The sequence below is a fragment of the Canis lupus genome, chromosome 26 (genome assembly GCF_048164855.1).
Source record: "Canis lupus baileyi chromosome 26, mCanLup2.hap1, whole genome shotgun sequence".
NCBI classification, from domain to species: domain Eukaryota; kingdom Metazoa; phylum Chordata; class Mammalia; order Carnivora; family Canidae; genus Canis; species Canis lupus.
Genome location: NC_132863.1, coordinates 37,739,537 through 37,754,119, shown reverse-complemented (window position 1 = coordinate 37,754,119; position 14,583 = coordinate 37,739,537). Strand labels below are relative to the sequence as shown.

The window sequence follows — 14,583 nt, the reverse complement described above, 5'->3', positions numbered from 1 at the left end:
GTATCATGCCCTGGGCCGAAGGGAGGCTCCCAACTGCTGAGCCACCCAGGCATCCCTATTTTATTATTTTTAAAAAGTAAGTTCTATACCCAATGTGGGGCCTGAACTCATGACTCTGAGATCAAGAGTTGCATGCTCTACTGACTGAGCCAGCCAGGAGTCCCTAGAAAGACTCATTTTAGAGTCAAAGACACAAGTAAATTGATAGTAAAAGAATAAAAAAGAAATAGCATATCAAAAAGTAACCAAAAGAGAACTGGGATGGCTGTACCAATTAAAACAAAGGACTGAAAAATCATTACTAGAGACAAAGAACATTTTAAAACACAAAAGGTTTAATCTGTTAAAAAAAAAAAAAGCATATATGCATCTAACAACAAAGCTCCAAAATCACAAGACAAAACAGATAAAACTGAAAGGGAGAAATGGACAATCTGACAATGGCTAGAATCAGCAAATCTATAGACACGATGAAGATTAATGGCCACAGAGACTGGCAGGGGATGAAATGGGGAGTGACTGATAATAAGTACGCGGTGATTAAAATGCTATGAAATTCAGTGGAATTGCTTTTCAGCCTTTTGGCTAAGACCAAGTGAAATTCAATAGTGATGATGACCACAGAACTACGAATATACTAAAACCCACTGAATTGTAAAGGTATATATTTATTTATCTGAGAGAAAGTGTACACGTTTGCAAGAGAGGGGAGGTGCAGAAGGAGAGGGAGAGGAAAAAGAATTTCAAGAAGATGCCCTGTACAGTGCGGAACTGATGCAGGGCTTGATTTCATGACCCTGAGATCAAAAGTCAATGCTTAACCGACTGAGCCACCCAGGTGCCACCTGAATTGTACACTTTAAAAGAATAAATCTTGGGGCACCTGGATGACCCAGTCGGTTAAGTATCTGTATTTGGCTCAGGTCATGATCCCACTGTTCTGGGACTGAGTCCCGTATTGGGGTCCCTGCTCAGTAGGGACCCTGCTTCTCCCTCTCCCTCTGTCTGTCTCTCTGTCTCCTTGTGCTGTCAAATAAATAAATAAAATCTTAAAAAAAAAAAAAAAGAATAAATCTGATGGTATGTGAATTGTATCTCAATTTAAAAAAATGTAATAGCACACAAAATGGTGATGGGTCAGAGTAACGGAAAAGAAATATGTATAGTTCATGGAAGAGTAAACATTTTGTACTTTTGGCCTAAACCTAACTGGAAAATGTGGGGAAAACCCATCAAAAGTATGTTACAGACAAATATCTCTGTTGGAGGGAAGCAAAAGGAACAAGGTAATCAAAATACACTAATAAAGAGTTTTAAATACTAAGAGGATTGTTCTGAGAACAATACAAACACTGCCCCAAATTCTATACTGCTATCATTTCAACACTGTATTTAATGCCATGGGATAGGTCATTAACCACATAAACAGTGTACATGATTATTCAAGGGTACTTTTCACGAGTTTATTCATTTTAGAAAATGTGTATTTTAAGCACTGGTACCTAATGAATGTCTTCAAATAAGAATACCTATATTTCTCATATTTAGGTCAAGTTTTAAGTAAACAGGTATCAGGGAAAGGTTCTGAGGAAAAAGAAATCCAATCAATGTGGCCACCTCACACTCACAATAGGCTTTACATCTTAAACTCTACTTAAAATTTTTTAATAAGTAATTCTATTAAGGAAACAAGGTAATCTAAAACATCAGCACAAGCAAAAACTCATTTTTGACAAGATTTGGTCACAACCTTAAAGTTATAATTTTTTTAAGAGGTCACAAATTCAAATGAACACGAAGGCTATTAGTAGCTGTGGATCACATGTGCTACTTCCTAGTTCGAGTGATCTAGAGCTCACAACACTTAGAAGAGTCAAATAGATTAAGAATCCGTTAAATACACAGAGGATGTGCCAAGCTACTGGACAGATATTCCAGCTTCACTGGAGAACAGAATTACCTGTCTACAGCTACAACCACACTCTGGGAACTGGTCTCACCAACAGACTCCTGGAAGCTGGCCATCTGTCTTTTATCCACTCCACCACTCACCAAATTACCTGAAATGCAATGCACAAAATCAACATTGCTTCAGAAACAGCCAAGTATTTACAGCAAAGTATTCTGTGGCATCAATATGCAGAGACAAGAGACAAAAAGGAAATGGTTTGCAGGCAAAACAAAACAAAATACCCTCAACTGATGATAGAATAAAATTAAATGTAGGTTTTGGCATTTGGTGTTTAAAGTACATTTTTATTCTTAAAATACAAGCTCCCTTACTAGCACCACCTCCCTTTCTTAATATTCTTTCACATTTTTATTGTATTGAATGCCTATGTTTAGGAGAACACATACAAATTAAGCAACACTAACTCTGGGCTCCTGAAGATGGGATGGCTTATACCTGCTGAATGTCCGGCGCACTTTCTAGGATTTCACTCCAGCCATCCCTGCATGCATCCTAAGAAGCAGGTGCTATTACAATCTTCTCCTTTCATAGTCTGTGCTTTTAACCATTACCCTGTACTATTCAAAAAGCGTATGTGGGACCTAGGAGCCTGCCCTCTGCTGAGAGCCTGGGTTTGCAACCTGCCTCTGTCACTTTCTGAGGCGTGGTCTTGCTCAGGGTCACTTCACCCCAACATCACCTTCCTCATTTACAAGATGGGGAAGATAATACTGCCAATCTCACTGTATTGTTAAGAGGATTAAATGAGTTAAAATGTATGAACTGAGTGCTCAGAATGCAGTCTGGCACATGTGTTTGCCTTATTTACTGCTATATCACTGATGGGGGTCTCTCAGTTGAGTGAGAAATAACTACTTTCATGAGAATGAACATGGAAGAGATGTTGAATCTACTTATAAAAATCTAGAAATACTCATACCCACTCCTCTAATACTAGGTACTAAAGCTGCAGCCTTTCTATAGCAAATGGCTTCTCCCCCCAGTACAGTTATATGGATAGAAAGAAAAGTAATGCACCCTGCTGATTTTGATAAAATAGGCATTTACTCAAGTTTAATCACAGTTAAGAGAGCCAAAGCAACACTTCCACTTCCATTAATAAACATACTGTCAGCTGGCACACAAGGAAGAGATGGTTTGCGTGACAGTCCTGCTGAGACAAGAAGTGTTTCATTCCGGTTAACTTGTGACTCCGTGAAGGCCAGCCGTGGGGCCTGGTGTCTTACCAAGGCCAAGGCCCATGAACTCTTCTCCTGCCAATGTGTGGCCCTTCAGGCTCCCTTCTCTTTCACGCCCAGATCCAGACAGGTAGCGGGTTTTCACACCGGTTCCTATCAGCTGAGCCAGCTCCAGCTGGCTGATGCATTTCAAGATCTAGTGGAAAAAATGCATGATAAATGAGTTCCCGTATCTGGCCTGAAAAGGTCACCGCAATCCTGGTCATTTGAGAGCTCTCTGAAACACAGAGCTTTTCAGGTAAGAATAATCTGAAGGTCTCAGAGTGGGTTGCCTAGTCCTGGCTAGGCAACCCACCAAATGCAGGCCTAGAAGACAGACTTTACTTTTTTTTTTCTCCCCAAACTATTAAAAAGGAAAAGAGAAAATAACCAAAAGAAAAGCTGGTATAGGGCAGCCTGGGTGGTTCAGTGGTTTAGTGCCGCCTGCAGCCCCGGGTGTGATCCTGGAGATCCGGGATCAAGTCCCACATCAGGCTCCCTGCATGGAGCCTGCTTCTCCCTCTGCCTGTTTCTCTGCCTCTGCCTCTCTCTCTCTCTCTCATGAATAAATAAATAAAATCCTAAAAAAGAAAAAAAAAGCTGGTACAATGGGAGTTTGCTATATAGATGTTTAATTATGCAAATGTGATAAGTGCTTGAGAAAGACAAGCTGTTTGACTGGAGCAGAGAATCCCACCCACCATATTACCCAGTAAGTGCACCATCTGGTCTGATTTAGCCTCCTCACCTCCTTTGTACTCAACTCCACAGACACAAAACACTAGCCTCCCTGCTGTTCCGTTAACTTGACATGTTTCCTACCCCAGAGCCTTTGTACTTGCTGTTCCTTATGCCTAGAACATGCTGCTTATACTCTTCCCCATGGCTCACTCCCAGCCTAAAGTCCCAGCTCAGACATGTCCCTGAGATGGCACGCATACTCTCTCCACCACCATCCCCTCCCTGGTCACGCTCCCGAACCCCCGTTAGCATTTACCACTTTTTGACATTATGCCATATATTTGCTTGTTCTCTGCCTTAAGTACCAACAGGGCATGAACTCTGTCTTATTCACTGCTGAATCCCCAGCACCCAGCTGGTGATTATTATTCGATTAACTGACTAAATGAGGACATGCCCGGGAATGGGTGTGCAGTTGGAAAAAAACACTGAACCTTCCGGCCCCATGGGGTCATTCTGGGTTTGAGAAGAATATATACCTATACACAAGCCTTCTCTCGACTGCAGCTTATCTGAAGAAATAGAAATTAATCCCTACTTCTACTGGAGGAAAACCTGCCAGAAACTTACCGAGGGATAGCATGGAGATCTCCAGGTAAACCCTTCTTGGGGGATTTTCATGGCAACTTCTGACTAAAGCTGAGTTTTTTGTTTTTTTTTTTAATTCATTTATGATAGTCACAGAGAGAGAGAGGTAGAGACATAGGCAGAGGGAGAAGCAGGCTCCATGCACCGGGAGCCTGATGTGGGATTCGATCCCAGGTCTCCAGGATCGTGCCCTGGGCCAAAGGCAGGCGCCAAACCGCTGCGCCACCCAGGGATCCCTAAAGCTGAGTTTTAAACTACCTTGCGTGTTGATCTTACAATCCAATCTCAGAGTATGGGAGTCTACTATGTCGCTGAGCATTGCTTGGTATTGTTACTTATAAACTCCCTGTTGACTGAAAAGGCCTCCCTGGACTGCTCCACATACAACGATACTACTAAACTACTACCAGTAAACTGCTTTTAACTCTTTTTCTTTTCCAGAGGTGAGAACGTGCCAGAGTCTCAAGTATGTCAACAATTTAGGGCGAGGACTTCTTGGCTCCAGCCTGATTTCTGAAGGTTTCTAACCATCAAATAGGTGGTAACTCATTTTAACATTTTTAGGTGCTGCTAGATACTTGGCAACCAGCAGGAACCCCACATAGATCATGCCTCCCAGGTGAAAAAAAGTTCTATGAGAGAAAACAGCTATTTATTGATCCACTACCTATTGTGACTCCTCAGAAAACAGGGTATTGCTTCTTAAAAACAAAACAAAGCAACAACAACAATAACCAAACGGTTCCTGGCTGGCTCATTTGGTGGAGCACTCAACTCTTGATCTTGGGGTCCTGAGTTTGAGCCCCACCCTGGGCACAGAGATAACTTGAAGAACCAAAACCAAAGTAACCAGCCTTCCCCCTCCCCCCACCCCATACACCTCCATCTTTTTTTTTTTTTTTTTTTTTTTTTAAATTTTTATTTATTTGTGACAGTCACAGAGAGAGAGAGAGAATGAGGCAGAGACACAGGCAGAGGGAGAAGCAGGCTCCATGCACCGGGAGCCTGACGTGGGATTCGATCCCGGGTCTCCAGGATCGCGCCCTGGGCCAAAGGCAGGCGCCAAACCGCTGCGCCACCCAGGGATCCCTCATCTTTTTTTTTTTTTTTTTCCCATCTCTGTCTTTTCTAATATGGAAAACTCCAGGGTTGTGACGGAAAAGGAAAATCTGGGTGGAAGGGAACAAAGGTATGTACGATAATGAGCAGGAGGAGGATGGCTAACACCTACAGAGCCCTCAACACCTGCCAAATGCAATTCTGAGCCTGGCATAGGACCTCCCTGTACCTCCTGGCATGCCCATGCTGTCATGGGACTAAGGAACCCGCATCCCACACCAGACCCCAGCAGTCCAGCTCTGGGCCTTTCTCCTTAAGAACTTGACCCCATGGGGGAGGAGGCAGCCATTTCCCCTCTAGGCATGCACGGTCCCCACTACTCTGCACACACTCACCTCTACTCTTTCAGTTTTCTCTCTAAAGCAAGAAGAAATATATGTGTAGACACCAGAGAAATCAGGTAATGTAATTGAAGGGGAAAAAAAAGCAGAACTAAATCACCTGCATAGTTCTATTACTCAGGATGTTAACATTTTTTTTTATCCGTTCAAGTCTCATTCTCTGTGTAAGTTCAGAATGAATTTTTACTTCATATACTGTGACTACCTTTCCACAATCCAAGATCATTTTTATAACATCTTTAATTTTTTTCTCTAAAGTCTTTCTCAAAAACCAAAAACCAAAAAAAAAAAAAAAAAAAAAAACCCAAATAAGAAAAAAAGTCTTTCTCAATCCATAGGTCCCTATTCCATTTATTTCTTGTCATTTATTTGGTGAAGAGTCTGGTCATTCACTTGGGTGTGGTGCCGGCAGAGTGGGGTGGCTTTCATCTCATAGAGTTTATAAACTGCATTCTCATGATACCATTTAAAAGCATGTGCTTCAAAGAAAAAAAAAAAAAAAAAAAAAAAAGCATGTGCTTCTGTCCCCTAGATTCCCTATAAATTTGCAGCACAGGCTTGAACTGATTCAAGTTTGAGTTTGTGGCAGAAACATCTCATAGGTGGTACTGGGGTTCCACTGGGGAACACATATGTCTGGCTGTCCCTCCTTTCAGCAACATTATTTCAAATACCCTAAGGAATGGTGTACCACACTTTTTTTTTTTTTTTAAAAAGAACAATCCCTCATTGCTGGGATATCTAGGCTGTTTCTAATTAAATCTTTTCCCTAGAACAACTAAAATTTCAATGAATGACTTTTTGAACACATTTATACACATAATTATCCTAGGTGAGAACCTTAGAATACTGTGTAAATAGAAACATAAACCCACCAGCAATCTCCTTAGTGGCTTACTGTAAATGTTGAAAATTTCTCTTTAGATTCAACTAGGAGAGAGATCAGGCTCCCAGCTTTTTCTAAATCTATGTGGTGGCATTACGAGCCCCCAGGAGGTGCATCAGGGCTCAGGTTGATGTGCTCCCATGAAAACAAAGCTGCAGAAGTGCACTGTGTGAACATGAGCTGCTGGGGATGGGGTCGCTCTGTGAGGTGGTGCATCTGAACATACCCACCACAGTCCCAGAACCTGACTTTCAGATTTGTGAGGACTTGTGGATAAAGGAAAACCCAGAGTTAAAGCTAGGCTTGACTCAAGTAACTGACCAAAGAGAGCAGATGGACACTGAGTCACAGGAATACTGGAGTCCTCCTAAGAAAAGGCATTTACCAGGCTTTCAAAGGAAACACACCTCATGCCAGGAATTCCCAAGGTAGTTGCCATCGGTGTGCGCCACTGTAATGAGCGTCTTTATGGTGTCGATGTTTTTCTGCTTCATTTCTGTGATGCTGGAGCTGGCCGTCAGCAGGGAGAAGCGAGCAAGAGCCTGAACATAGGCATCTCGCTCCAGCTGCAACAGAACCCAAACAAGAGAGCACGCTGAGATTCCACCCTTAGCATGACCGTTTGCATATCTATGGGACTGTGTGTGCACTGGGCTCTGGACATCTGTACACACATCACCTAACAGGCTTCACACACATCAACACACCAGTGATTCCGTGCTGGTGTCCTCCTGCTACTGGAACATCCCTATACACTACATGGGTGAGAGCCGGCTCGCTCCTTTGCAGCTGACCTCAAACTTAAATTCTGGGTTCTATTCCCTCTGGAGGGAGTAGCAGAGGAATCTGTTGAATGCTAAGATTGCCCCCCCCCCCCCCCCCCCCCGCCAAACACACACACTCGAATTTCTGCAACAATCTTGCAAGGTAGGCTTATTTTCTGAATTCTGTAAATGAGACCAAGGGTGTCTTAGAGGGGAGTTAGCTGGCCCAATGTCACGTGGCTAGAGAAGTAGCAGGGTTGGGTTCTGCAACCCAGGGCGTCTGATGTCAAAGCCTATGGTCTTGGTACAGAAGAAAAAGTCTAACTGTAAAATGAACAAGAATAGAAGATCTGAGTTTTTCAAAATAAATGGGTGCAAATTCTTAGGAAGTGGTGCATAGGACCAACAGCCTCCTAATTTCCTAAGAATCTGAGAATTCTATTTTGTTTAGTTGCTTGAGTTTTTCAAGATTCAAAAGTCTACAGACATACTCATTTTGCAATATATGGTTTCTCCCAGAAAAGACGTGGAAATAAAGGAAATTATAATAAAAGGTGATCTTAAAAGGAAAAGTAGTATCTTAGCACTCGGGCAGGCAAATTAAGCAGATGAATAGGAAGTCTGTTTTGCCAAATCCAATCAAATAGCTTAGACCTCACCTACCCACTAAAGGAGGTTACAGTTCAAATCTCCAATTTTCCCCCTAATGAGGCTATTGTTAGGCACAAATATGTAGTCTTCCTCTTAGCAGGCAAGAGTAGATATTTTGCTGAGACTTTTTGGCTAATTGGAAATGTCTAATAGTTTTTAAATTTTGCCAAATCTGAAAGAACACAGACTACCAGCATCTCTGGAGCCTCACTGACGTCCACTCACCTGCATTCCAAAGATGCAGGCAATCCGGATTGCACATCGGATGCCCTCCAAACACAGGGAGGCCACCTCTGTATCATCACAGTTCTGCAGTCCGATGCTGTAGGCTGCCAACAGCGGCGTCCAGACCAACTGGAAGGAAGCAAGGTTTCAATAATGTCTAGAATTTTAACATGGAAAGAGCACTGAGAGGGCATACTGTTAGTTATGAGCACAGCCAGGATGCCAAGTTCACTGTTATTTTGATTTCAATCTACTCCATTCACAATATAAAATAGTTCTTCCGGGGGATCCCTGGGTGGCTCAGCGGTTTAGTGCCTGCCTTTGGCCCAGGGCATGATCCTGGAGTCCTGGGATTGAGTCCTGCATCAGGCTCCCTGCATGGAGCCTGCTTCTCCCTCTGCCTGTGTCTCTGCCTCTATCATGAAAAAATAAATAAAATCTTTAAAAATAAATAAGTTAATTCTTCCTAGATTATGGTCAAATATATCACTATAAATATGCTCCTAGGCATAGTTTTTAAAAATTTAGCTCAATACAAAAGGAAGGTAGATAGATACGTGGCTAGTGCCACCACTACATCCCCCTGGGCTCATGGCAGACATTACTCATCAACTAGAGAGCCCACTCCCTCCTGAGTCTATTCAGGGCATGAAAATTCTTCTTAAAAAAAAAAGAAAAAGAAAAGAAAATTCTTTGCACAGTGCAGCAGGCAGCTGTTGCCAATCAGAGATTGGCACATAAAACCTACATGCAATTTATAGTCTATAAACTTAGTTTATTGAAAGGTTCCTAATTAAAATTATTTAGACTTTACTTTTCCTCCAATTTTCCTGTGAATTCCCTGGAAATAAAGGTTCACAAAAATCTAGAAATTATTAACTAACAGGATACTGACAGGATATTTATAGTAATAAAAACACCTTAGAGAAAAATTATGTGCTGTGTTTATTAAGCCTGTGTCTTTTCTAGACATTTTAAAAATAGACTTCAGGATACTGTCTTTTACTTCCAATTAATTTCATCTGGTAAACTAATAACCCTGAGGCCAGAGGTGAAAGGTCAAAATAAAATAATCTCTTCTGCCTGAATGATTTTTAATTCATTCAATCCCCCAGCAGCCCCAACCACAATCCTGTGTTTGGCCCATTTTACAGGTGATAAACACAGAGAGAGAGAGAGAGACTGAATAAGCTGACCAAGATCACAGAGCTATAAAGTGGCAAAGGCAAGATTCAAACCAGCCATTCTGACTGTGGAGGCCACAGCAATCTAGCACTTAGCTGCGGCTGGTACATCCTCTGTATCATCAAAAAGCTTTTGGGAAGGACTCACTTGAGTCACTATTCAGACAGAAGCACCCAGACCTGGCCTCTCCTCTCCCCTCCCTCTTCACTATGATAAAGTCACTGGTTAGCTTCTAGCTGGGCACCTGCAGAATCAGGACGAACCAGGTCCTCGTTTCTCAAGATACTCACTTTGAACATTGGCCGGACGTGGTCCAAGTGAGTGGCACTTGTGAATGGAGCTTTCGCATGGCTCACAGCCTCCATCAGAGCTTTTGCTGTTCTAGCCATCTGCTCCATCTCCAGGTTGTACAGCAGCCGTCTCTGTTTTTCACTAGCTACGCCTACAAAGAAATGAGAGTCTAACAGCAGCCACTGGCACCCACTGAGTGCTCGCTATGGGCTAGGCACAGTTTTAAAAGATTTATGATCAAGTCACAAATCCTCCTGAGGTCCTCTATGAGTGTGTTCCAAATATGACCATTTTACTGAAGAAAAAATATGGCACAGGGAGGCTCAGCACCTTGCCCAGGGACATATCGCCAGTAAGTAGTGGAGGTGGGACATGCCCGCATCCAGTGTGGCTCTACAGCTTGTGCTCTAAATCTCTGCACTCTGCTGAAACCAATAGTGCCACAGGGCCTTCCCTTACAGAATTCTCATCAAGGTTGGCACTATCACCACTGCCATTAAAGCAGTCTTAAGGAATATTTTGTGGGGATAATTTAGCTCTTAGATTACTCCTTTTTTTTTTGATTACTCATTTTAAATTCCTTCTTGTAGCTAATCACAAATCTAGCAAGAAGATGGTTATAATTATGAGAGAATCAACATAATCACAATAATTTAAACACATTTACTATTCAGGTATCTAGTTACGCAAATTAAATTTATCATTGGGGGACTTAATCATGCAATCTGATACCCTTGAAAATTAGAATGGAAATAATTTGTCATTAGACCTTACTCTGCTTAGTAGATTTGGTTGCGATCGTATGTTCTTTTGTTTCTTTCATGGCAATTTTCTTGCCTTCTATTTCTTCATAGATGCTTGAGAGATATTCTTCTGGTAGATCTTTACTATCATTGATACCCCGATTCATTTTAATGTATTGTTCTTTCGTCATTTTATTTTTTACCTGAAATTTTAAAAAATTAAAAACCATTTAGAAAACATCTAATGGCCCCCCAAAAAACTCCTTATTTACCCACTACAATATATAATTTGTTCAAATATTTTACCTGAGGGCTGTGCAAGTCTGTGGTTAGCATGATAATTGAATATGCTAAGACATACGCAGTGTCAGCACTAGCAAACAGGGTTTGCCTGGAAGAGAAGGTTCCAGATGTAAGAACATGCAGAGAAACAGCTATAATGGAGACACGATTCACTGAACACAGACCAATTGTTCCACGTGATGCCAAACTAGTCAAGAGTATTCATGCTTTCACCATCATCGAATAATAACTAATGACCCTGAGTGTAGAAAAAGCTAATTAAGAAATCATGTCAGGTTTTAAGTTTCTCTGATAAAGCAGTTTTAAGGGTTTTTTTTTTTTTTTTTTTTTTTATTTATGATAGTCGCACAGAGAGAGAGAGAGAGAGAGAGAGAGGCAGAGACACAGGCAGAGGGAGAAGCAGACTCCATGCACCGGGAGCCTGACGTGGGATTCGATCCCAGGTCTCCAGGATCGCGCCCTGGGCCAAAGGCAGGCGCTAAACTGCTGCGCCACCCAGGGATCCCAGTTTTAAGGGTTTCTTGGGGGAAGATTTTATTTACTCAGTTAAAAGTCAGTGAGAGAGAGGGAACATGAGTGGGGTTGGGGGGTGGGAGGGTGGGGGGGGGCAGGGATCAGATTTCCCACTGAGCAGGGAGCCTGACGTGGGACTCAATCCCAGGACCCTGAGATCATGACCTGAGCTTAAGGCAGCTGCTTAATTGAGCCATTCAGGTGCCCCTTAAGTTTTTTTTTTTTTAAGTCAAGTTTTAAAAAAGATTCTTAAGGTACAGCCAGACCATGGATTAGTGTGTGGCAAGCGAGGCACTCAGAGCACAAAAATGCCCCAAGGCCCACACTCCAACCTGGAGAGTGAGGCCCCCTTAGAGTTTGCACAGCTCTGCCTCAGCTGCTTCACACTGGTTATGTTTCTGAGAACATCTACTTTGTACTGGGCACTGGGGAGAAAAAGGATGAAAACTCCTGTTCAGGGGCACCTGGCTGGCTCACTCCGTAGAACATGTGACTCTTGATCTTGCAGGTGTAGGTTCAAGCCCCACACTGGGTGCAGAGATTACTTAAAAAAAAAAATCTTAAAAAAAAAAAAAAAAAAGAAAGAAAAGAAAACCGCTATTCAGTTATTACTTACAGCTTACATTACCCACTATAATGCTGAACAGCAGAAATTTGAAAAAAATATTCATGTTTTTCTACATAATATGCTGGTGAAGTCAAACTTTTTTTGCTTTAGGCAAGAAAAGACAAAAATGTGTGGATGCGTGGCCTCAAAATAGGCGAGGCTAAAGCTATAAAAACTAGTCTGTCCAAATTGTCCCCAAAAGGAGAGGGAGAAACTCTGAAGAACATAACAAGAAGTCTGCATACAACTTGAAGCAATCTAACATGTTTAGCCACTGAAAGAAACGGACCAAGGGTCCCCAGATCCACACAAGAGAGATGTCCAAAGTAAGTAATATCTTGGGGCGTCTGGGTGGCTCAGTTGGTTGAGCGTCTACCTTTGGCTCAGGCCATATTCCTGAGGTCTGGGGATCTAGCCCCAAGTCAGGCTCCCTGCTCGGTGGGGAGTCTGCTTCTCCCTCTCCCTCTGCCTTTCCCTCTGCTTGTATTCTCTCTCACTCTCTCAAATAAATTTTAAAAATCTAAAGAAAAAAAAGAAAAAGAAAAAAGTAACATCTCTGCCTTCTCGGGAAATTCTTCTTCTTTTTTTTAAAAGATTTTATTTATTTGTTCATGAGAGACAGAGAGAGAGAGAGAAACAGAGACACAGACAGGGGAGAAGCAGGCTCCATGTAGGGGGCCCAATGTGGGACTCAATCCCGGGACTCCAGGATCTCACCCTGAGCTGAAGGCAGACGCTTAACCCCTAGCCACCCAGGCATCCCATTCTCGGGAAATTCTAATGTCCACTGGGTTAAAATGACCAGATGCTGCCTCTGTTTTCCATGCATCTAATGGAAACAGCTCACTGTACACTTGGGAGGATTAAAAGCAATTAATATGAATATCAAGTTGACCTGAGAGCAAACTGTTATCAAAAGGTCTCTATTGAACAATTTCTACATCATGTTCACAGCATATTCAGACATTTTTCACTTCAAGCTCAGGGGAAAGAGTGTGAGCTTTTTAGTTAGACAATCCATTTTCAATCCTCCTCTGCTACTTACCAGCTGATTAACTCTGGACAGGTTGCTAAATCTCCCAGAGCTTCAGTTTCCTCTCTAATAACTAGAGACACTACTCCCAGGCTTACCATTAATTAAATGAAATGTATATAAAACTGATGACATGGCTGACATATAGGAAATGTGTTTGTTTTAAAAAATTTATTTGAGAGATAGAGACAGACCATGTGCATGCATGTGTTTGTACACATGGGGGACAAGGAGCAGAGGGAAAAAGAATCTTAAGCAGATTTTCCCACTGAGCACAATCTGACATGGCGCTCGATCTCACGACCCTGAGATCATGACTTGAGGTGAAACCAAGAGTCGGACACTCAACCAACTATACCAACCCAGGTGCCGCAGGAGATATTTAATAAAGGTTAGCTCTCTTTTTTTAATTTCCACTTTCTACGAAAACATGTACTACCCACCCAAAGAGGAGCCAAGATAAAATCATGTACTTAGGTGGGTTTTATTAGTTATGTGTTCATTTTTGTAACCTGCTCATCAGTACATAACCAAAGAAAAACCCAAATCCTTGAGATCTACCCTATATATTAAACCAAGGAGTTGTTCTGAATTAGGAAGAGGTGCCCAAAGGCCTCCCCTCAACTCACAATATTACTCTTATCAAAATTAACAGCGCAGGCTCTAGCTATATGAACGTGGGCAAGTTACTCAGCTTCTCTGGTCCTCAATCTCCGTGGAACAAAAAGAGAATCTGTGAAGTCTTACGTGAGATAATCCCTCAGCACAGTGTCTGGCACATGGAAACAAACTTTAGTTGTTTGGCACAGATTTAGGAAGATTAAACTCAACTCCCAACCAAACTAAGATCAGTGCTCTGAGACAGGCAAAAAAATAACATGGAAGGAACTTAAACACAGCGCTCACCCCTGGTTGCACTCTATGTATCTCGCAGCAAATTTCTCCATTAATCGATCAATCTTCTGGGCTTCCCCAGGTAGGCGGAAACCTTCTAGAAACGTCCTCAGGGCTGAGACAAATTCCTTTTCACAGAAGTCAAGTTGGTCCACGTAGGCATACATCACTTCCTTGTTGAACCTTGTGCTGTCTCCCAGAAAATCACCTACTTGGGTCTGAAACATACACACCCACTCACATCTGGCAACTGTGATATGTGAACCCACAGCAAACACACACTTCAGGCAGAGTAGGCAGGCAGAATGCTCTGCTCTCAACACCCAGAACATGCTGGCCTACTGGAAAAGCTAGGTGACTCCCCACCTGCCCACCCACCCATCCATTCCAGGGTTAGTCTATCCTGTCTCGGACGAAGAAGGACGAGTAGGCACAAGAGACTTAAAGATGAAAGAATGATGGTACACACTCAGGAGGGAGGTTAACTTCAGACAGGCAGCCAGAAGTTTC

At 42.4% G+C, this 14,583-nt stretch overlaps 1 protein-coding gene across 4 annotated transcripts in view; it reads right to left on the bottom strand.

The window, feature by feature from the left end:
- The window catches only part of ARFGEF2 (ARF guanine nucleotide exchange factor 2), a 99,834-nt gene that overhangs the window by 41,124 nt on the left and 44,127 nt on the right, over positions 1–14,583 (bottom strand). For all 4 annotated transcript variants that reach the window (XM_072801372.1, XM_072801374.1, XM_072801373.1 and 1 more), the window contains exons 16-23: positions 14,086–14,291; positions 11,030–11,114; positions 10,755–10,926; positions 9,980–10,131; positions 8,505–8,633; positions 7,272–7,430; positions 3,199–3,346; positions 1,961–2,060 (exon numbers count right to left, since the gene is read on the bottom strand). In XM_072801372.1, the coding sequence (XP_072657473.1) occupies positions 1,961–2,060; positions 3,199–3,346; positions 7,272–7,430; positions 8,505–8,633; positions 9,980–10,131; positions 10,755–10,926; positions 11,030–11,114; positions 14,086–14,291 (1,151 nt within the window). The remainder of the gene's footprint in view (positions 1–1,960; positions 2,061–3,198; positions 3,347–7,271; positions 7,431–8,504; positions 8,634–9,979; positions 10,132–10,754; positions 10,927–11,029; positions 11,115–14,085; positions 14,292–14,583) is intronic.